This window comes from Trichechus manatus, unplaced genomic scaffold (assembly GCF_000243295.1).
Source record: "Trichechus manatus latirostris isolate Lorelei unplaced genomic scaffold, TriManLat1.0 scaffold00078, whole genome shotgun sequence".
NCBI classification, from domain to species: domain Eukaryota; kingdom Metazoa; phylum Chordata; class Mammalia; order Sirenia; family Trichechidae; genus Trichechus; species Trichechus manatus.
The window spans coordinates 327636-350598 of NW_004444014.1; the positions used below are offsets into that span (position 1 = coordinate 327636).

Genomic DNA, 22963 nt, shown 5'->3' on the forward strand with positions numbered 1-22963 from the left:
ACAGAGGCTCAGAGAAGTTAACCTGATTCTTTTGACAATAAAAGAATTGGATCGTGTGAGTTATAACCCAGTGGTGATGCAGGAGGGTGGCTGTGGGAGGCTTTATTCCTACCCTACTCTCTCCATCCTCATAGTCTCCAGTCGGCACCCTTTACTCCCCTCCCTCTCCCCCAGTGTAGAATCCCGCTGTCATCACTTTTCAGAACAACATTTCTTCACTATTACTACTGTTGAGGTTTGTGGGCCTTGAAAAACTGGAGAACTTGTTGGCATCCTGTTGCTTTTTTTATTCCTTTTATTTTCTCTTCCTGTATCTTGTGCACCTGACTTGTACTTAGGACCAGATTTTGGAGATAGTGTTTATGTACATGTGTGGGAAACAATACATCTCTTCTTCTCTGTAGGCACTAACTATTTTGTGTGTTTCGCTTAGTTTCTTCTTGGGAGCTTAACTAATTATGCTTTTTTTTTTTTTTTGTAATGTCCCCCATTTCATTTCTTATTTGGGTTATTTGCATCCTCTCCTGTTTTTTTTATCTTTTTTTTTTTTTTTGGCCAGTGTTTCTCTAGCAGTAGCAACTCATACGCTTCCAAAGTCCTTTCTGGGTCAGAATGTGGTGCTTTTCCCTTTTCTATCTTAGAGAATCCTGAGAAGTTCAGGAAGTGTTTACTTTGCACAGGAGATATTTATTGAGCAACATGCTGTTAGCTGCCATTGAGTCAGGGTGACCCCCCGCACAACAGAACCAAATGTTGCCTGGTCCTGCGCCATCCCCATGATGTATTGCAGATCAGATCGTTATGATCCATAGGGTTTTCACTGGCTGATTTTCGAAAGCAAGTAGATTGCCCAGCCTTTCTTCCTGGTCCATCTTAGTCTGGCACCTGTTCAGCCTCATAGTAACAGGCAATCCACCAAGGACAGAAGGATGGTGACTGTGTATGAGGTACATTGGCCAGAATCACCCCTGGTTGCCTACATGGAAGGTGAGAATTCTACCACTGAACCACCAATGCCTCTTACTTTGCATTTGTTGTTGTTAGTTGCTGTTGAGCTGGTTCTGACTCGTGGCAACTATATGTATGACAGAACTACAAACATTGCCCAGTCCTGTGCCATCTTCATGATTGTTGATATGTTTAAGTGCATTGTTGTGGCTATTGTGTCAACCCATCTCATCCAGGGGTTCCCTTGTTTTCGTTGACCATCTACTTTACCAAATATGATATGCTCTAGTAATTGGTTTTTGCTGATGACGTGTCCAAAGTAAATTTGCCCTCAAACAATACCTACAATTTAACATGATATAACTATCCTCTTACTGTGGTGTAATTTTAAGACATGTTATTTTTAAAATTTAATTTGTCAAAGCCTCAGTTTCCTCACCTATAAAATGGTAATATTAAGATTTCATACAGCTCTTGTGAGCATCTAGAGCAGCGCTGTCCAACAGAAATATAATACAAGTCTTACATGTCATTTAAAATGCCCTCGTACTTTTAAAAATAAGCAGGAAATTTTCATTTTATTAATATATTTTTTATCCCAAAATACTATCAGTTCGACATGTAATTAGCTAAAAAATTATTGAGATAGTTTATATTCTTGTTTTCAAGCGTTCGAGAGCCACACGTGGTTACTGTACTGGACAAAACCTACGAATAGACAGCTAATCAGACACTCGTTGTTGATGTAAGCGTGGGACGGTTCTTAGCCAGATGGGGGCGGAGCTTCTCAGGGTTTTTTTTGGGCTCCTCCGGCTGCCGTAGGAGAGCGCGGTGGTGGTGTCGCCACGTCCCCTGCGGCGGCGAGAGTGGAAGCAGTTGGACCTTAGGGCGGCGCCGGGTGGCCATGGCCTTTACCCTGTACTCGCTGCTGCAGGCAGCCCTGCTCTGCGTCAATGCCATTGCCGTGTTGCACGAGGAGCGCTTCCTCAAGAACAGTGAGTGGGGCCGTGGGGCGCGGGCTGAGGTGGCGGCGAACCCGAGCCGGGGCGCGAACCCGAGCTGACACGGGTGAAGGGACAACACGAGCGGCAGAGGACTCAGCTTTGGGTGAGGAGCGGGGCCCTTCCTTGGATGGGAAGTTGAGCCATTTTTATCTCACCAGGCTTGATTGAGCTCAACTGCGGGTAAAGAGTGTTCAGTAGACTCCTACTATGTGCCGGGCCCTGGGGGCCGGGTTGAGGGGATACGGAGAGGAGCCAGGGACGCCCTGCAGTTACTTTAGGTCAGTAATTTTATTGCACTTCTCTGTAACCGCTTTTAACGATAGAAAACCTGAAGTCTGAGTTTCAATTTAAAGGGTGTGGTGGGGGGCGTGGCTCATTTTGGAACCTGGATAGTTAGAAGAATGGACTGAGGGAGAGCAGTAGAAGTTCCTGGGCTTTGGGGATAAGAGGAAAGAGAAAGTGTTGAAGTTATCACGAACTCCAGCCACCCATGTCCCAAGAAAAATATTCAACACACCATTATTGGATGCCTACAATATGCCAGAAACTGTATTAGAAACTAGGAATAAGATGCAGACGCAAATTCCAGCAGGACCTCATAATCCAGCCCTCTTCATGCCTTCCTGGAAAGGTTTCTACTTGCTGTATGGGAATCATTTGTCACTGTATACCAAGAGTGTCTCTCTGAATCACTGAAACAAACCTATGAAAGAGATTGATGCATTTCATGTATTCTTTCAGGAGATATTTATTGAGCATGAACTGCACATGAGGGCCATGTTAATAGGAACTGCAGTCCATCAGTTATCCTGCCCTTTTAATGAAAATTAATCTTAACAAAAACTAAAGTAGTGATCATGTATGCAGAATGTTATGAAAGAGAAATGCAGGGAGATACTAAGCTACTGTGAAATCCTGGAGGAAGTATGCTCAACTGGAGATCTGATAAGTGAGTAGATGTTAGGTGAAGGTGAAGGGTTCCATAAGGTGAGGGGAGCCATAAGCAGTGCAGAGTTGGTGTGAAATTCCTGGGGCAGTTGAAAACAGGATTTTAAGCAGGACAGTGATGAGATTAGATTTGTGTTATTTGCAAGATCTTCTAGCTACAGTGTGGAAAACAGATTGGAAGAGTAAAGGAGTGGATGTGGGAAAAACTATTCCAAATAGTCCAAGTAGAGATGGTGGGGTGCAGGGTTGAGTGGGTATAATAATAATAATAGTTAATATGTAGCATTTAATATATGCCAGGATCTGTATCAAGTGTTTTACATATATTGTGTAACCTTCGCACTAACTCTATGAGATAGGTCCTGTTTTCATCCCCACTTTACAGATAGGGAACCTGAGGCACAAATAGAGTAAATAACCTTTTTAAGATTACACGGCTAGAAAGTGGTGGAGCTAAAATTCAAACTTAGGCAGTCTGACTCCAGAGTCCATCTCTTCACTACTATACAGAAAACTAGATAAGATCAGAAAATATTTTATACACACTTTAGATTCAAAGACAGAAATAGGTTAAAAGAATGGAAAAAGATATAACATGGAAATAGTAACCATAGGAGAGCTGAAGTGGCTCTACTAATATCAGACAAAATAGACCTTAAACTAAAATATGTTACTAGATATAAAGAGACATTTTATAATGATAAATGGGTCAGTTTATCAGGAGTTAATTATAAACATATATACACCTAACAACAGAGCCCCAAAATACATGAAGCAGAAACTGACAGAATTGGAGGGAGAAATAGACAATTCAACAATAATAGTTGGAGATTTCACTGTCTCACTTTTAATAATGGATAGAACAACCAGGCAGATCAACAAAGAAATAGAAGACTTTAGCAACTCTGTAAGCCAACTAGACCCAATAGACATCTATGGAACACTCCACCCTGCAACAGAATGCATATTCTTTTCAAGCTTGTATGGAGCATCCTCCAAGATAGACTATAGCTAGACCATAAAAGAAGCCTTGATAAGTTTAAAAGATTTGGAATCATAGTATGTTCTTTGACTACAATGGAGTGAAATGAGAAACAAGAGAAGGAAATTTGGTAAATTCACAATATGTAGAAATTATATAGCACACTCCTAAATAACCAGTGCATCAAAGAAGCAATCACAAAGGAAACTAGAAATACTCTGACATGAGTGAAAACAAAACAAACATATCAAAACTTATGGAATACAGCTAATGCAGTGCTTAGAGGGAAATTTATATCTATAAACCCCTATATTAAAAAAGAAAAAAGATCTCAAATCAATAACCTAAATTTCACCTTAAGACACTGGAGAAAAAAGAGCACATAAAATGTAAAGCAAGCCAAAGGAAGACTATAATAAAGATTATAGTGGAAATTAATGAAATATGGAATAGAAAAATGATAGAATTGATGAAACCAAAAGTTGGTTTTTTTGCAGATATCAACAAAATTAACAAATTTTTAGCTAGACTGCACAAGAGAAAAAGAAAAGACTCAAATTACTAAATTAGGAATGAAGAAGGGAGCATCACAACTGAGCTTACAAAAATGAAGTGGATTGTAACAGAATGTATGAACAAGTACATGCCAACAAATTAGATAACTTAGATGAAATGGAAAAATTCTTAGATGCAGACTGTTGAAACCGACTCAGGAATAGGAAATCTGAATAGACCTGTAACAGGAGATCAAATTAGTAGTTTTAAAAACTTCTTACGAAGAAAAGCCCAGGCCCAGATGATTTCACTGGTGAATCATACCAGACATTTAAAGAAGAATTAATATTAGTTCTTTACAACTCTTTCACAAAAATAAGAGAGCACACTTCACAACTGATTCTGTGAAGCCAGTATTACACTTCAGAAAAGGATGTCACAAGAAAAGAAAACTACGGAGTAACATCTCTTATGAATATAGACAAAAAAATTCTCAACAAAATTCTGGCAAACTATATCTAGCAACATATAAAAAGAATTATATACCATGAGCAAGTGGGATTTATGCCAGAAATGCAAGGTTGGTTTAGCATCCACAAATTAATTGACGTTATATGCTGTATTGCTAAAGGACAGAAACCACATGATCATCTCAACAGATACAGAAAAGCATTTGACAAAATCCAACACACTTTAAAAATCCATTAAAAGACTGTTAGATGTGCTGCCTTCCTCTATATTGTGTGTTGTCCTTCCCTTCTCCAAAGTCAACACTTTTCTACTATCTAGTTAGTGATTTCCCCTTTCTCTCCCTCCCCACCCTCATAACCATCAAATAATGCTTTTTTCTGTGTGTAAACCTTTTCTTAAGTTCTTAGAATAGTGGTCTCATACAATATTTGTCCTTTTATGACTGACTCATTGCACTCAGCATAATGCCTTCCAGATGCATCCATGTTGTGAGATGTTTTGCAGATTCATTGTTCTTTCTCATTACATAGTATTCCATTGTGTGTGTGTACCATAATTTGTTTATCCATTCATCTGTTGATGGGCATTTAGGTTGTTTCCATCATTTTGCTATTATGAGTAGTGCTGCAATGAACATGGGTGTGCATATGTCTATTCGTGTGATGGCTGTTATTTCTCTAGGGTATATTCCTAGGAGTAGGATTGCTGGATTGTATGGTATTTCTGTTTCTAAATTTTTAAGGAAGCACCATATCGTTTTCCAAAGTGGTTGTACCATTTTACATTCCCACTCCCAACAACCTCGCCAACATTTGTTATTGGGACCAAGTAGCTGGGTCTGGGGACTGGGGACCATAGTCTTGGGGGACATCTAAGTCAATTGGCATAACATAGTTCATAAAGAAAATGTTCTACATCCCAGTTTAATGAGTAGCGTCTGGGGTCCTAACAACTTGCAAGCGGCCATCTAAGATACATCGATTGATCCCATCCCATCTGGAGCAAAGGAGAATGAAGAAAACCAAAAACACAAGGAAAATATTAGCTCAGAGGACTAAAAGACCACATGAACCAGATTCCACCAGCCTGAGACCAGAAGAACTAGATGGTATCCAGCTACCACCAGTGACCACTCTGATAGGGATCACAACAGAGAGTCCCAGAGACAGAATGGAAGAAAAATGTGGAACAGAATTTAAATTCACTAAAAAAGACCAGACAGAGACTGGAGGAACCCCCGACGCTGTGGCCACCGGACACTCTGCTAACTGAGAACTGAAACCATTCCTGAAGCCCACTTTTCAGACAAAGATTAGATAGGCCCGTCAAACAAACAATAACACACGTGAGGAACATGCTTCTTAGTCCAATCAAATATACAAGACCAAATGGGCAAATCCTATCCAAAACCAAGATGAGAAGGCAGGAAGGGACAGCAACTGGAGGAATGGGCACAGGAAACCTGGGGTGGAAAGGAGGAGTGTGCTGTCACATTATGGGGATTGCAACCAGTGTCACAAAACAGTATGTGTATAAAGTTTTGAATGAGAAATTAACTTGAGCTGTAAACTTTCACCTAAAGCACAATTAAAAAAAGACTATTAGAACTAATAAATGAGTTTAATAAGGTTGTAGGATACAAGATCAATAGCAGAAACCATTTGTATTTGTATACACTAGCAATGAACCATTTGAAAGTGAAGTTAAGAAAACAATTTCACTTATAATTTCATCAAAAGGAATAAAATAGGAATAAATTTAACAAGAAGTGCATGTTCATACTGTGAAAACTGCAAACCATTGTTGGAAGAAATTAAAGAAGACCTATATAAGTGGAAAGACATCCCATGTCCATGGATCAGAATAATTAATACTGTTAAGATGGTTAAAACAGGCAGTCCCTGGGTTAAGAGCGTTCAACTTATGGACAGCTTGTACTTGCCCTTTAATGTTATGTAAATTTTCCCTCACTTTGAAATCCCTACTCGCGACAGATTTCTTCATCACAATCACCTTCACTTGCTGCACGTGCAGCTTTTAAATCATTGAAAAGGCTTTAAGCCCTGTCTTGCACTAAAGTAAGGCTAAACAAGAATCATATGCACCTGTTCTGACTTCCCTACAAATTCAACTTAAAGACACAGTTAGGAATGGATCTTGTTCATTACCCAGGGACTGCCTGTACTCCCCAAATTGATCTGCATATTTATTGCAATGGCTATCAAAATCCCAGCTGACCTTTTTTTTTTTTTTTTTCCTGGCAGAAACTGACAAGTTGATTCTAAAATTTATATGAAAATGCAAGGGACCCAGAATAGCCAAAACAATCTTGAAAAGGAAAAACAAAGTTGGAGGACTCATGCTTCCTGATTTCAACTTACTACAGAGCTACAGTAATTGAGACAGTGTGGCACTGCCATAAGGGTAGACATATAGATCAATGGAACAGAACTGAGAGTCCAGAAATGTCCTTATGTTTATGGTCAATTGACTTTTGACAAGAGTGCTGAGACAATTCGATGGGGAAAGAATGGTCTTTTCAACAAATGGTGCTAGAACATGCAAAACAGTGAAGTTGGATCCTTTCCTTACACTATACACAAAAATTAACTCATGGATCTATAAGCTATAAGAACTGAAACTGTAACACTCTTAGAAGAAAACATAGACACAAAACTTCAGGACCTTGGGTTAGGCAAAGACTTCTTAGCTATAACACCAAAAGTACAAGCAACAAAGAAAAAAAATAGATAAATTGGACTTCATCAAAACTAAAAACATTTGTGCCTAAAAGGACACATCAAGAAAGTAAAAAGACAACCCATAGAATGGGAGAAAATATTTGCAAATCATATATCTGATAAGTGACTTTTATCTAGAATATGTATAAAGATCTATTACAACTCAATAATAAAAGGATAAATAACCCAAATTTAAAATTTTGCAAAGAATTTGAATAAACATTTCTCTAAGAAGATGTAAAAATGACCAAACAGCACATGAAAAGATGGACCTCATTAATCATTAGAGAAATGCAAATCAAAACCATTATGAGGTATCACTGTGTCAAACCCACTGGCATGACTATGATCGGTAGGACAAATAATAGCAATTGTTGGCAAGGTTGGAACCATCAGACTTTGCTGGTGGGAATGTAAAATGGTGTAACCACTTTGGAAAACAATCTGGTGGTTTCTCAAAATATTAAACATAGAGTTACCCTAATTCCCATTGATTCCACTTCTGGGGATTCAGCTGTACTGCATATACCACTGGTACTGCCACCAGAGAGAGTCTGTTCGAGTCCATTCCCTCTGATGTCACTACTTTCTGAATCAGTCTGGTATGGGCATGTCTGGGCACTGGAAAAACCTAGTTCATATGTTTGTATCTTAGCAGCAAGGGAAGCTGTGAAAGTACATGCCTGGCTTTCTGAGCTCTTCCGGGAGAGAAATTCTCAGATTCATAAAATAGGGAATTCTCCACATATGGTATGGTGTGGTTCCTGGGTAGGCAAAACAAATGATAAATACCTGTCAGATATGTTGTTGTTTTTAATCTTGGACATTTGCTGAGAATGAGAGGCAAGGTGCAAAGTTTGAGAAATGAAGAGATTTGGGATGCAGTAATCATGCAGAGAGTGGAAGAAGGAACTAATTTGAAGAAACAATGGGCTTGCTAGGCAGTGCGAAGAGCCTAGTTGGGTAGGCAACTGTAAATTTGTGGTGCTCCTGGTTTGGGGATGTAATTTTTGTCCCAGCAGCGATCACCCAGTTCAATTTAGTATTTCAGAAGTGGAGCACTTCCCGTTTCTCAACAAACTGGTTAAGAACTTTTTTCATCCTATTTCCCAACCTATATCTTCTTATCTTTCTTAATAAGCTTTTTTTTCTTAATAAACTTTTGATTTCCAGAAAGAAGTACCTTATGCCTGATAATGAAACTGAATCGTGTTAAAGGACAAATTGTTATGTGGTTATTAGGTGCCATTGAGTCGATTTTCAACTCATAGCGACCCCATGTGACAGAGTAGAACTGCCCCATAGGGTTTTCTAGGCTGTAATCTTTACAGGAGCAGATCGCCAGGTCTTTCTCCCACAGAGCAGCTGGGTGAGTTTGAACTGCTAACCTTTTGGTTAGCAGTCTAGTGCTTAATGGTTGTGCCACCAGGACAAATAGAGAGGCATAATACTTGGTTCATAGTAGAAACTTGATAAATACTTGTGGATTTCTTTAATTAACGACCTCACTTGTATATTTTAGTACTCCCAGAGTAATTGCCACCTTACTTGGTTCTGTGGAGAGTCACAATATGCACGTATGTGTGTGTATGATACAGATCTTACCTTTTGAAAACATATGGCCTAATTGGAGGAGTCCTAAAATTTTTTTTGTTTTATATGTGTAAAATTGTTCCCAAAAGTTCTGAATTTAGAAATATAAACAAAATGCTATCTTCCCTCTTGTTTTTGAAATCTAATGAGCTTTTAATGCTCACTCGTGCTACAGGCTGAGTAATGTTAATTTCATATTGATGCTCAGTTACGTTTAATAACAAAAATTTTTAATTATCCTACCCTTAGGGGAATCTTAATCATTATCAAAAGATATTTTTTGAATACCTGCAATGTGTCCAGTGTTGTTCCAGACATTGTGGATTTACAAGAGTAGTATGAGACTGGGTCCTTACCTTTAAGAAATGTATTATATCCTTAAGTAATATGTTAGCTAATTGAAGAATAATAAAGGACAGTACACATCAGACTGTTGATTGGAATTGATTAACAGTATAAAATATCTGCATTAATATAATTCCATCCCTGCTTCACGGCTTGTTTAGGAAAGCCCAAAGTTGTGTGATGTCCCCAGCATCTCAAGTTTTGTAGAATAGTCCCAATTTCATATATTCGAAGCCATTGTCCCAATAAACCAGTGGTTCTCACCTGGAAGTATACATCAGAGTTATTAGAAGAGCATTTTAAAATGTCCAGTGGCCAGACCCCACTCAGGACTTACTGTATTTTTACACAGATAGCACGTGCCTTCTACATTTGTTTGCCAACCGCTCTCTTCCCCACAAGGTGTTTTAGTAACCACACTATGCTAATTTTTTTTTTTTTTTTTTTACAGCAGCATGTAAATTGTCATAGCGGCACTTACGAAAATGCCTTGCAGGGGGAGGGAGCAGTTGGCAAACAAATGTTATCTGTATAAAAATTATGATAAATTCAAAATTTTTAGAAGGGGGATTTGTTGTTATTGGGTGTCATCGAATCGATTCTGACTCATAGTGACCCCATGTGACGGTAGAACTGCCCCATAGAGATTTTTCTTTTTTTTATGAGCTGTAGAACGTTTATTTGTTCCAGTTTTAATAATTTACTTTCTTTTTTTGTTGTTTTTCTTGAGACTGTGCACTGCAGAACATACACCAATTCAACAATTTCTGCATGTACAATTCAGTGACATTGATTACATTCTTCAAGTTGTGCAACCATTCTTACCCTCCTTTTCCAAATTGTTCTTCCTCCATTAACATAAACTCACTGGCCCTAAGCTTACTATCTAATCTTTTGAGTTGCTATTGTCAGTTTGATCCCATATAGATAGTTCTTTAAAAGAGCACAGTGCTCAAGCCAGACATTGTTTAGCAGTTAAGCTAAACTATTGTTTATTTTTTAAATATAATTTATTTTTGTTGTTGTCAGAATACACACAGCAAAATGTACACCAATTCAACAGTTTCTACATGTACAATTCAGTGACACTGATTAGATTCTTCAAGTTGTGCAAGCATTCTTACCCTTCTTTTCTGAGTTGTTCCTCCCCCATTAACGTAAACTCACTGCCTCCTAAATTTCGTATCTAATCTTTTGCGTTACTTTGGTCAGTTTGATCCCATGTAGATAGATGTTAAAGAAGCAGAACGCTCAAGGCAGACATTCTATGCTAATTAAGCTAAACTGTTGTTTGGTTTTAAGAAGACTTCCTAGGATATTTTTGGTTTAAGGTTTAAAGATTACCTCAGGGCAATAGTTTCAGGGGTTCATCCAGCCTCCATGACTCCAGAAAGTCTGGATTCTCATGAGATCAGAACCTTTTTAAAATTTTTGTTTAGTGTAATTCCACATTAGATCAAAGAGAAGGTCCATGGTTTAGTCCCAAAGCCAGAGGCATGGTTGTGTCTTCAGAGCCCAGGTGGGGAAGGCATAGTGGATAAAGAAAACCAAAAAACAGTTTCCGTGGAGTCCACCCCAACTCACAGCACCTCTACATGTGTCAGAGTAAAACTGTGCTCCATAGGGTTTTCAGTGGCTGATTTTTCTGAGGTAGATGACCAGGCCTTTCTTCCCAGGTAGTGTTTTCTAGGCTGTAATCTTTATGGAGGCAGATTGCCAGGTCTTTCTCCTGTAGAATCGCTGGGTGGGTTCGAGCTGCCAACCTTTTGGTTGACAGTCAAGTATTTAACCAGGGCTCCTCAGAAGTGGAATTAAGGAGTATGTATTTTCCAACGTCTCTGCTCGTGATTGAGATTTATGTTCCTAGATAGAAACCACTGCCACAAACTATTGGAATAGCCTGGGAATGTTAGTACTTTGCCCTCCAGAACGTTGTCTTCCGCATTTCCTCTTCTATCCAGATGGAGCACAGAAATCTTTTGTCTGAGCATGTATTTTGAATATGATCCAGAACTAAGGGGAAACACCACCTTAGCTTGCCTAAGTGGATAAGATGTTGTTTTCAAAATATCTAAGTATGTTTTAAAATAGAATTTTAAAATATTTATTAAATACTATTTATGTAGGCTCTTAGATCTTCTTGCCTAGATTTTTAGAGCAACCTGTTCATCAGTCATCCTGCTTCCAGTTCTGCTTCTCTTTGTTCTAGCTTTCATGCCAATTGCAAGTTTTTTGGTGGTTTGAAATTCTTGCGTTCTTCAATATCCATAACCTTCAATGTCAGATTTGAATTTCCTTGCATGACTTACAAGCTCACCATAATGTGACGCTTCTTCCCTTCCCCAGTATTTACTGTGCCCCTGACATCCTTACTATGGTCCTCTTCCTCACTGCTTGCCTTTACTCATACTGTTTTCTCTGCCTGCAGTGACCTTGAGTGGCTAATCCAATGTATCCATTTACGGTCTTCCTTCAGCATTTCTCTCTCCCAGAAGCTGTCTCTGCCCCATTTTCATGGATCATAGCACCACTACATTTTCATTGTTTGTTTTCTGCAGCCCCCAGTAGACTGAGGACAAGGGTCGTCTTATCTCTATAGTTTCATCAATCAATGAGTGTTTTCTAAAATAAGTGAATAACTTTACCATTATCTTATTTTTCCAGTTCCTGAATTGAGAGCTGTATATATTTATACAAACAGTTTAGTCAGTATTTTGAGACTAGTGCAGGGAATGTGTTGTTTCTTCTAATGCTAATTTCCTTTTAGTACAAAGAAAAACCACATAGTGGACTTTAATACCTACAAAAGTTATTCTTACTGGAGTTTTTGTTTGTGGTGCCCAGTGTCAGTTTGACAAGTATTTATTATACCCACTACTAGTATATGTTATGAGTAATACAAAAGAAAACATTTCACACATTGTAAAATATTACAAGCTATTATTTGTTTAAGAGTTTAAATGGCTGCTACAGACCAATGGCCAGAATGCTCTTTAGAAGCAAAGACTTCATCTTGCTTACTTTGGACATGTCATCAGGAAAGACCAAGACATCATGTTTGGTAAAGTAGAGCGTCATTGAAAGTGAGGAAAACTATCCATGAGATGGATTGACATGGTAGCTTCAACAGTGGGCTCAGACATGCCAAAGATTGTGAGGATGGTGCAGTTACTGGCAGTGTTTTGTTCTGTTATATATAAGGAAGGTCTCCATGAGTAGTTGCCGACTCAACAGCAACTAACAGACCAATGTAGTTTAGAATAGTGAGAGTTGGATGAGCTTGAGTAATGGAGAATTTCTGAAGGTGCTAAGTCAGATTTGCATAGGTGTATAGAGAAAGGAACAAAGCATTCTATAGGCAATAGGCATAGCATGTGCATGACAAAAGAGATGAACATGACATGTTTATAAAATACTAAGGAAACCATGTAGACATGTAAGTTTCTCTTTAAATATGTACTCTTAAAAAGCATTTGTTGAGCTTCATCAGGTATAGAATGGAAATTGTTAACATTGAAGCATGAATTAAATTGAACCAAGAAGAATTAGTGTATCAAATAGTTTTCTTCAACATTTATCTTTTTGAGCAAGGTCTAATTTTTTTAAACTTACATTAGCAGAGTTCTTTATGTAGTTCACTAGGTTCTTTCACATTTATGATAGCATTTGGTTCACATACAAACTTGGTGGCATTAACAGAGGGCAAATCATATTCATTCTCTTTTAGAGTTGTGGAATCTGATCTCAGAGAGGCTTGGATTTGCCCGGGCTCAGCCAGCCCCTAAAACTCTAGCTAATAGTTTTTCTTCAAAGTGTTATCTAGCTGAGGTTTTGAGAGCCTGAATGGATTGCCATTTTGTGTGTGACTTTTTACAGTCTGTGCAGCAGAACATATTTGGTGTTCGCAATTAGTACCTTTTTCTGTTTAAGTTCACTTCTGAAACTATAGCAGCAGCTACTGTACTGCTGGCTGGTCTTATCATTTTTTCTCTGCAAGGCCCTCTAGCTCTAGAAGCGAAAAGTAAACCACAGAATTGAATCTTTCCCCCTTTAAAAAAAAAAAAGCAAAGCCCTTTAACGCTTTGGCCAGGTTCCTTAGGCAAGTAACTGAGACTCCATAAGTACAAGTTGGAGGGAAAACTATTTGTTCTAGTAAAAGATACTCCCTACAGGGTTGTTAACCAATGTCATAAAACAACATGTGTGCTACTGTTTCATGAGACACTATTTGTTCTGTAAGCCTTCACCTGAAGTACAATAAAATATTTAAAAAAAAAAAAAAAAAGATACTCCCCACAGAAAGCAAAGTTGTTTGATGGTTACCAGGGATGGGAAGGAGAGGGAGGGGGATCACTTTCTAGATAGTAGACACTTGTTACTTTTGGTGATGGGAAAGGCAGTCCCAAATGTGAGTGAAGGCAGCACAACTTGACCAAGGTAAATAAAGACACAAAGAAGTACACGAGAAAAAGGGATAATTTCGATAAGTGCTATAACATGTACAATTTTGCAGCAACAGTAAAAACAACCCCAAAATATGTGTGTGGTGATATAAATAGATATGGATGCATATATGTGTATAGGAAGGCATATGGGAGTAAATGCATGTGCATGTATAGGTATATCTCTAGACATATGTATATATACATTTGTGTGTGCCGCATATATATCCACATATGTAACAAACCACATAGAGGGCACAGTTACAGAGTCTTCCTAGACATATCCAGACAACTCATGGGAGTGGTTTACTGGGTTAACAGGCTTGGGACCATAGTCTCGGGGGACACCTTAATCAATTGGTATAATATAGTTCACAAAGATAGTGTTCTACATCCTAGTTTGGTGCGTAGCGTCTGGTGTCTTAAAAGCTTGCGAGCAGCCATCTAAGATACAACTGTTGGTCTCTACTTGTATGGAGGAAAAGAGAATGAAGGAAATCAAAGGCACAGAGAAGAAACTAGTCCAGAGGACAAATAGCCCACACGAACCTAAGCCTCTTCTAACCTTAAACCAGAAGAACTAAATGGTGCCCAGCTACCGCTACCAACCATTCTGACCAGGAACACAATAGAAGGTCACAGATAGAATGGGTGAAAAATGTAGAACAAAACTCAAATTCCTAACAAAGGCCAGACGTGCTGGACCGATAGAGACTAGAGGAACACCTGAGACTGTCGCCCTAAGATGCCCTTTGAACTTGGAATTGAAGCTATTTCTGCAGATCACTTTTCAGCCAAATAATAGATTGGCTTAGAAAATAAGCATTATCACCTGTGAGTAATTTGCTCCCTTAAACAATTAACCATCAGTTCATTTTTAATGTAAGGCTCTGAGAGGCTCATTAGAAGCTTCATGTGGGTAGTTGGGGCTTGTTTACCAGTGGGCCTTTCTGTGAAGTGAAGAAGATGGCTGTTTCATTGAGGCTCTCCAAATGTCAGTATCTGAAGTCTTTCTTCTTGGGCAGCTGGTCAGTTTTTAGAGGAATTTTCTAACTTCCTGCCTGCAGAATATGTCTTATAAGTCCAGACATATGTGAGAGACAAGCAGGGATAATGGGTGGAGAGTCTTACACTTTGATGTGCAGACTTTCATTCGATCCACCCTCCCTGTGTTTCCACGGCTTCTGTGTTTCAATCTGAGCTGCAAGTAAACCTCAGCAGTCTTCTGATGGAGTAAGAGAGGGACCATCTTCCCATCTGTGCAATCTAGGGAAAGGCATTGGGGGCCTAACTACTCTTATGTAGACTTTCTGTTAATAGTCTTGTTTTCATCCCCATCTCCCACACTGACACTTTGAGGCTTTTCTCATCTTTCCAGGGTTCTCAGCAGAATTCACCTCAGTTCTTTATTGTGTGCTTTCTGCAGGCTTTAGATTTTAACTTTCTCTGCTAAGTCACTTGTCCCTCTTCCTTTTATTTTTGTCATCCAAATTTTGATTGATTTCTCTTGCTAGAGAATACTCTTTTGTTAACTTATTCCTTTATTGCTCTTTTTAGTGGAGTTTCAGGAGGCAGCTAAAATAAAAATAATGTGTTCCGTTGTGTTTAACCAGAACTAGGTTGCTTTGTTATTGTGCAGAGCTGTTATCTAGGTTTATATTAGTGGGACTAAACTAGTTGGGAAATTATCTCATTCTGCTTTCCATTAGAAAATTTCCTGTAGCAGTTACACAGTTTGGAAGATGGCATAACTGATGGTGGTCAATTTGTGTGTCATCTAGAGAGACTAACAGGAAATTGTTTTCACCATACTACAAGTAGCTGAAGGCTGCTGATACTATACTTCTGGACTTAGATTACAAAAAGAGGACTGCCATATAGTGGAGAATGCAGATTGAGCTACCTGGAAAAATGAGACAGATGTTTGGAATAAAAAAGTTAGAGTAAATGTGTAATGCAGTAAAAGCAAATGTTGGAGAAGCAGCATAAGTGCATTTGCTTGCCAAGTAGAAGGGCAAAGAGATCCAGAAGTAGGAGGGTGGTATTGCCCAGGCAAGGTACAGATATATATTGTCTCCTTGATTCTTCTGTGCACGTTATTTCACATTTTAACGTTTCTGAAATTGTTTTCAACTTGCATAGGTATGTACATTTAATGTTGTTCTCTTCCCCAAAGCTATTATTGTGAGTTCATTTTATAATTCATAATGTCTTTAAAAATGAAACCGAGTTCTTTGGAAGTCTTACCTACAGTCCTAGAATTTATTTTATCTTACTTTATCCCAGATTAACTCCGTGTACTATAATTCAGTTTAATCCCACAAACGTTTACTGTGGGGTGGTGGGAGAGGAGAGTAGAACGGTGAAGAAAGATGACTAAATTACAGCCCACGTCTTCCAGGAGTCTTTCATCTAATGGGGAGACAAATGAAAACAACTAAGCAAGGACACCAAAGTCAACTACAGTCAGTGGGTTGTTTGGGGAGCAAAGACAAAAAAAAGATCTGTTATGACATGTTAGAGGAAATTTTGGCCATGACATTGAAGTCAGACAGACCTGGATTCAGAAACTGCTTTAAGCATGTACAGAAATTACTGGGTAATTGAATGTGTATAAAAATACTTGGAGGGTGTGGTAGGATATAAGGGTAGGATGTCAATTTAAGGAGTTTGAACTTTATTCAGTAAGAAGCAGGAATCATTCACAAAATTTTGAGGTAGAAAGATCTTTTAAGGTGAAAACTCAAGGGGTTGAGAAAGATTATAGAGGTGTCTGTTGAAAGATGGTGGCACAGTGGTTAAAGTGATTGCCTTTTAACCGATAGGTTGGTGTTACAAAACCACCAGTGGCTCTGTGGGAGAAAGATATGACAGTCTACTTCCATAGACATTTACAGCCTTGGAAACCCAGTGGGGTTGCTGTGAGTTGGAATGGACTCGACGGAAGTGGGTTTAGTTTTATTTATTTATTTATTTTTATTGAAGGAGTCTAGGCAAGAGGTAGTAAAGACTGTGATAGTAACCACTCTGTCAGTAGTTGTCCTATGGCGTCAGAAAAGAGTGAGACCCCTGTGGACTGAGAAGATGTGAGCCCAACTTGAGCTAGGCCTTGAAGGGTAAAACCTGTTGCCGTCGAGTCGATTGCGACTCATAGTGACCCTATCAAAACACATCAGCTCTGCTGAGAACTTGAATTTTAAATTAGTTTTACACCAGGATATATCTCAGTATTGATGTGACAAAACACACAACCATTAATTAACTTTTCTTTCAACCAAATGAAAGTTGATTAAGCTAAGTGAAATCCTTAGTTTGTATGAAACAAACTAAAGATTTGTTCTCTGTCCTCAGATATAAGGCTTAGCATGTAAGGAATTAATTAAGCCCTGTAGTTACATGAGATGGTAAAAAGTGGACCTGAAATGAGGACATTTAAGTCTTCAGAAGAGTGTGTAAGGCAATGAAAAAAGAATTAGTAGACAAAGGTTAAGAAAAAATGATTTATAATACTATAGAAAAATTCCATAGAAAAAGGTAAAAACTCATTTAAAGAGAATAAGGGGGGTAGTGGACTAAATTCCTGCCTTCACAAATTGAGAAATGGAGAGTAATAAGCAAGGAAAAAGGAGGGGGGAAGATGAGCCCCTGCTGATAGGATGGATGGAACATGCTGTTGAAGGCTTAACTAAGCTGTGTCCAGGTTTATGTTAAAATTTCCCCAAGAAAGATAAATAATTAGCTACAATGTTTTTATACCAATAGCTATGTAGGGTTTTATAAATCCTGAATTGAGCTAATTAATTATTGAGCTTATTGGGTTTCAGCTCTGACCTAAGAATATTTTGTTTGTTACTTTAAAAAAGGAGAGGTAAAAAACAATCAGAGTGTCACAGTGGTCATCTTCACTAAATTAAATGCCATTGGATAATTTAGACTGTAGTTGATTTTGTAAAATCAGAGTGTATAAATGACAGGAATTGAGTTTGTTGCTGCTATCAGAAGTAAAATATTCTAAAACACTTAATATTATTTTAACCTTTCTTATAAGTCATATGATTTTATATTTGATGTCTTTAATAGGGCTCAAACTAATCTTTTAAAAGATGACTAATGAGGGAGCAAGGCAAGTGCATAATAAATTTTAATACAGCTAATCATCTTTATATTATGCAGTTGGCTGGGGAACAGACCAGGGAATTGGCGGATTCGGAGAGGAGCCAGGAATTAAATCACAGCTAATGAACCTTATTCGATCTGTAAGGACCGTGATGAGAGGTAAGAAAAACTAGTGGAGTACTGTTAAATTTTAATTTTGTAGTTTGGTTTGAGAAGCAAAGGCTCAGAGCGTGAGTACTACAACATACCCTTTTCGTAGTGGGAATTTTTTTAAAATAAATTTTATTTTTTAGTGAAAATATACAAAGCAAAACATACACCAGTTCAACAATTTCTACATGTACAATTCAGTTACATTGATTACATTCTTCAAGTTGTACAACTATTCTCACTTTCCTTTTCCAAATTACTCTACTACCATCAAGATAAACTCACTGCCCCCTAACCTTCTCATCCAGTCTTTCAAGTTGGCTGTTGTCAGTTTGATCCCATATAGATAATTCTTTAAAAGAGCACAATGCCCAAGGCAGACATTATTTACCTATTAAGCCATATTATTGTTTGGTCCAAAGATAACTTCAGGGGATAGTTTCAGTTTAAGGTTTAAAATTTAAAGATTATTTCAGGGCAGTAGTTTTTGGGGGCTCATCCAGCCTCAGTGGCTCCAGAAAGTCTGGATTCCATGAGAATTTGTAATTCTGGTCCGCATTTCCCCCCTTTTTGATCTGAATTCCTCTATAGAATTTGTTATCAAAACGTTCTGTAATGGCAGCTGGGCACCATGCAGTTCTTCTGGCCTCATGGCAAAGGAGGCGGTTGTTCATGGAGGCAGCTAGACTCGAATTCCAGTTCCTCCTCTGATCCTTGCCTTTTCTTCCTCTGCTCCTTCAGGCAAATAAGAGACCAGTTGTACTTTGGATGGCCATTCGCAAGCTTTTAAGACCCCAGGAACATAGTGGGATTTGTTTCCTCTTTAACCCTGCTTTATTGCTTAAAGTTACTGGGTTCTTGCTTAGTTTGCCTCTTATTTGTGTCTAAGCTAGCTGATGCAAGTGGAATGTTCAGTGGTATAATCTGCCTATTATTTCTTGGAGCTGAAAGAACGATGTTTTGCGTTTGGAAATTCTACAAGTTGTAAAGTCATCTAGAGTCCTGGAAGCCTTTCCAGAGAAAAGTAAAAGTCCCAAATCTACCATTGTATTAGAAAATATTTTAGACCAATTCAAGAAAGAGAGTTCAAAAGACTTTTATTTAAAACCGTTAAAATTAGGGCTTTTATTTACATACTTACTAGCTATTTTAATCATGATTTTGGATAGAATGGTAAATAAACTAATTCTTAATTTAGCAATGAAACTACACAATCTCTTTTACATTGCATTTTTCATCCTAGTGTCACTGACAGCCATGTGGGTCTCCTTCTGCCTGCGTCCTTTGTGCTTCCATGATAGAGCTGCAGCAGCACTATCGCAGTTGTTTCCCATTAATCTCATGCCAGTGTGTGACCCTTATTCCTAGTCACATATGCCTCTTTAAAAATAAATTTTGGTTATTATGACCCAATGCATGTTGGAATATTCGTTTATTGCAATTATTTATAGTACAATTATGATGATATATTGTTAGGTATTTCCATTCTTCCTAGATGCCAATAACTATTACCTTGTCTTTTCCTGATATTTTCTTTATATTAACAAGTTTTTTTTTTCCTTTACAGTGCCATTGATAATAGTAAACTCAATTGTAATTGTATTACTTTTATTATTTGGATGAAGACCAGTGGGGGAAATGGAGACTCAGAAGAAGAGATGCCAGCAAAAGTTATTACTTCGGTCATGATTGGAAAATAGATACCTTAGCTAGCCAGCCTTGCACTTGACAAAAATGTAACGCTGACAATAAAACAAGAGTTCTTATTTATCTGATTTTTTTTAATGTTGCACTTGTAGTTTCATTATAAAAAGATCAGATTAATACAACAAAGACAGTAACTACCCAGGATTGAAATATATGTTATAGCTTGTTAATAGTAGTCCATGCTGTGGTAAAGATTGTTAAAGGGTACAAGACTGTCACATCTATGTTTGTAGAGATTTCTATCTCTCATTACTCAGGGATGAATTTTTTTTCAAATTTTTAAAGTTGCTTATGACTTAGCTATGTTGTGAGAGCAATTACCCACTGAGATACAATTTAAAGGAGTTTTTAAAAGTAATTATTAGATATAAAATGATAAATAAGTAATTTGGATGAGTTTATTTTGAACTTTTTGGTTAAATATTTTGACTATAGCCTCAGCTATGAAAAATTCCAATTTATAGTAACTATTAGGGAGAAATACTCCCTGATTTCAGGGAGAATTCTAACTTTGTAAGTCAGTGAGTCACGTGATTTGATGATTGTGTTTTTGTTTTAAGTACTTTTCATGAATTTATTTTATTAATTTTCCTGAATGATGAGATTAGACCAGTATCTATGTATTTCACTGGTAGAAAAACCTGTGTAGAAAAGTCTTTGCCCTTTTACAATGGTGACTTATTTTTTAAAGTCAGCATAAGTGTCAGCCTGCAAGAGCAATCCTAAATAATCACAATTAAACTTTGCTATATAAGAAGATAATATTTATTGTGAAGCATTGACTTCCAAAAAAATTATCTCATGTTTCCGTTTCTTGGTGGAGTAACATATTAAGGTGTGATTCTTAATTTTTTAATCTATATGACAAAAGAGCATTTATGCTGGATAAGTTGTGTTTTGTTGTTTTGTTTTGTTTTTATGTCTTAGACCATCTTGTGAGGTTATTTGCTCTTTCCGTAACACAGTTTTATGAAAAAAGTTAAAACTATGTAAATAGTTTTTGTGGAAATCATCAGTTATAGTATTTTAGAGGGGTGGAATGACATCTTTGTTTATAGAACATTTATAAATAAAGTTGAATTTCCAAGTCAAGCATTTGTCTTTATACCTTAGTATATACCTGTCAGTGTTAACTGAATTAACCTCCCTTATATAACACATGTATGTTCTTTGCTGTAAAATCTCTGAGCACATATTTAATGAAGTATTTAGAATCCCTTTTTTTTTCTTTTTTTAAATGAATTAACTGAATTGCTGCCATACATCAGGAAGACTCATGAGGAACTTTTTATTCCATGGCTTAAGTTACTTTTAAAACTTTGGAGCAGGTACTGAATGCCTGTTGGCCATGCTTGAGCCAGAGACTGATGATCCCTGGGCCATGCAGTTGAACCAAGGAAATGTACCAGGGATTCTTACTGGATTACCTGGCTCATGTGAGTAACTAATATATTTAGCACCTAGAGGCAGTGTTGTTTTGGCCTGATGAAAAGCTAATGCATGAATCCAAGTTTAAGCCACCAGATAGATTCCAAAGAAGTTAATTGAGGGTACTCCCAGCTGCATACAATGAAAAAAAAAGAGAGAGTGACTTTGGTCTAATGCCATTTTCATGTAAAAGGGACACACCATGTGTTATTTAGCGTTGGGACAGTGCCACACTCCACTGGGGAGCAGTCGCAGCAGAGTTTTCCAAAGCAAAGTGGTTTTGAGGAAAGTGAAGCACTGAACATCTCTGGATGCCACTTACACAATTCCAGTTGTAGTGTGCCTGAAGGAGGTCTATAGGCTTTCCTACTTTAGCCCTGGTTTCCTGGGGCAGTTCTGATTCAGAGGAGCTTATTTTAGTAGACAACAATTAAAGTGTCTGCCCACCTGTCTAGTCCTCCCCCTTATCAGTTCTCAGGATTAACAATGTGTGTTCATTCTGGATTCCAAATATCCATGATGTTTCTGGTCCTTAAGTATTCTGACCCTGCGTCTGTGTGCCTTTGAGCTGTTGTGATGGGGCTTGGCTCCAGTGCATAGGTATTAACCAAATTCTTACCCTTAATCAAGTACACTGGTTTTCAAACTTTGGTTGTTAGCAGCAGAAGCAGATAATCAATGGAATCTAACACAGAATGTAATACTACCAATATCTAAAACGATGAGAGCAGCTCCATTTATTTATTTTTACTTCAGGAAGATGTGGGGCCCAAAGGCCGACTGCTGAAACTTCACCTCATTCTCATCAGGCTTCCTGAGATGCTGCCACAAAATGGAATGTTTCAAAAATATGGTTAAAAATTATCTTTAAAAAATATGTATATATTTCAACTAGGCGTCTAAATAGCTGATTTCCAAGTGGCTTTTTTTTCAGTGATAACAATGTTAACTTCTTCAAAAGAAATTGTACATGACTATTTTCCTGTTTTTGCTTTTTATTAAAACTGTGGGGAAAAAAATTTTAATCCCTGCTTTAGATAGAGTAAGAGTAGGCAATGTGATCTATGTTCTCTAGATACATGCAATCACTTTGGTGTATGTGTGTGTGTACTCATGAAATGACTTGAGAGAAAGGAATATATTTGAATGGTAAAAAGCATGGGAGGCAGGATATTTCTAATATGCCAAGCAAACCTTTTACCATGTGACTTAAGACAAGTAAACTTCCCAGGACCTTGGTTGTTTTTGGTTGCCTCATCTGTAAAACTGGTTGGTAACTGAGAATAGACGTTTAGACCAGATGATCTATATGTATCTTTTCCAGATCCCTAACCTTTGATTCTAGATGTACCTCAATCAAAGAGATGTTCTCCTGAAATAAAAATGTTTTTGGTAAAGTAAGTCACTTTGTCATTAACTTACAGTTTCAAAATTATTGTCAATAATAAAATTTTGATACTAAGCATAATGGAATTATTTTTCACTAAAATATTCCTTGGTTCCTGATTGGTCATTAGACGTCAAATGTGCAAACATTCAGTGCAAGGATCTGGAACACGTAGTGGGCAATGTCCAAGGTTATCAGTGATGAAG

General features: G+C 37.7%; 1 protein-coding gene across 1 annotated transcript; it reads left to right on the forward strand.

Moving 5' to 3' along the window:
* Positions 1–1796: 1796 nt before the first annotated feature.
* On the forward strand, positions 1797–22748 carry IER3IP1 (immediate early response 3 interacting protein 1). Its single transcript, XM_004380873.2, has 3 exons — positions 1797–1943; positions 18143–18244; positions 19803–22748. Exons 1-3 carry the CDS (start codon positions 1853–1855, stop codon positions 19856–19858), a joined length of 249 nt encoding a protein of 82 aa, XP_004380930.1. The 5' UTR covers positions 1797–1852; the 3' UTR covers positions 19859–22748.
* The last annotated feature ends 215 nt before the right edge of the window (positions 22749–22963 follow it).

Coding starts and splice junctions, on each gene's coding strand:
- IER3IP1 (XM_004380873.2), top strand. CDS start 1,853: ATGGCCTTTACCCTGTACTCGCTGCTGCAGGCAGCCCTGCTCTGCGTC. Junction 1,944..18,142: donor GGAGCGCTTCCTCAAGAACA/GTGAGTGGGGCC, acceptor TATATTATGCAG/TTGGCTGGGGAACAGACCAG. Junction 18,245..19,802: donor TGTAAGGACCGTGATGAGAG/GTAAGAAAAACT, acceptor TTTCCTTTACAG/TGCCATTGATAATAGTAAAC.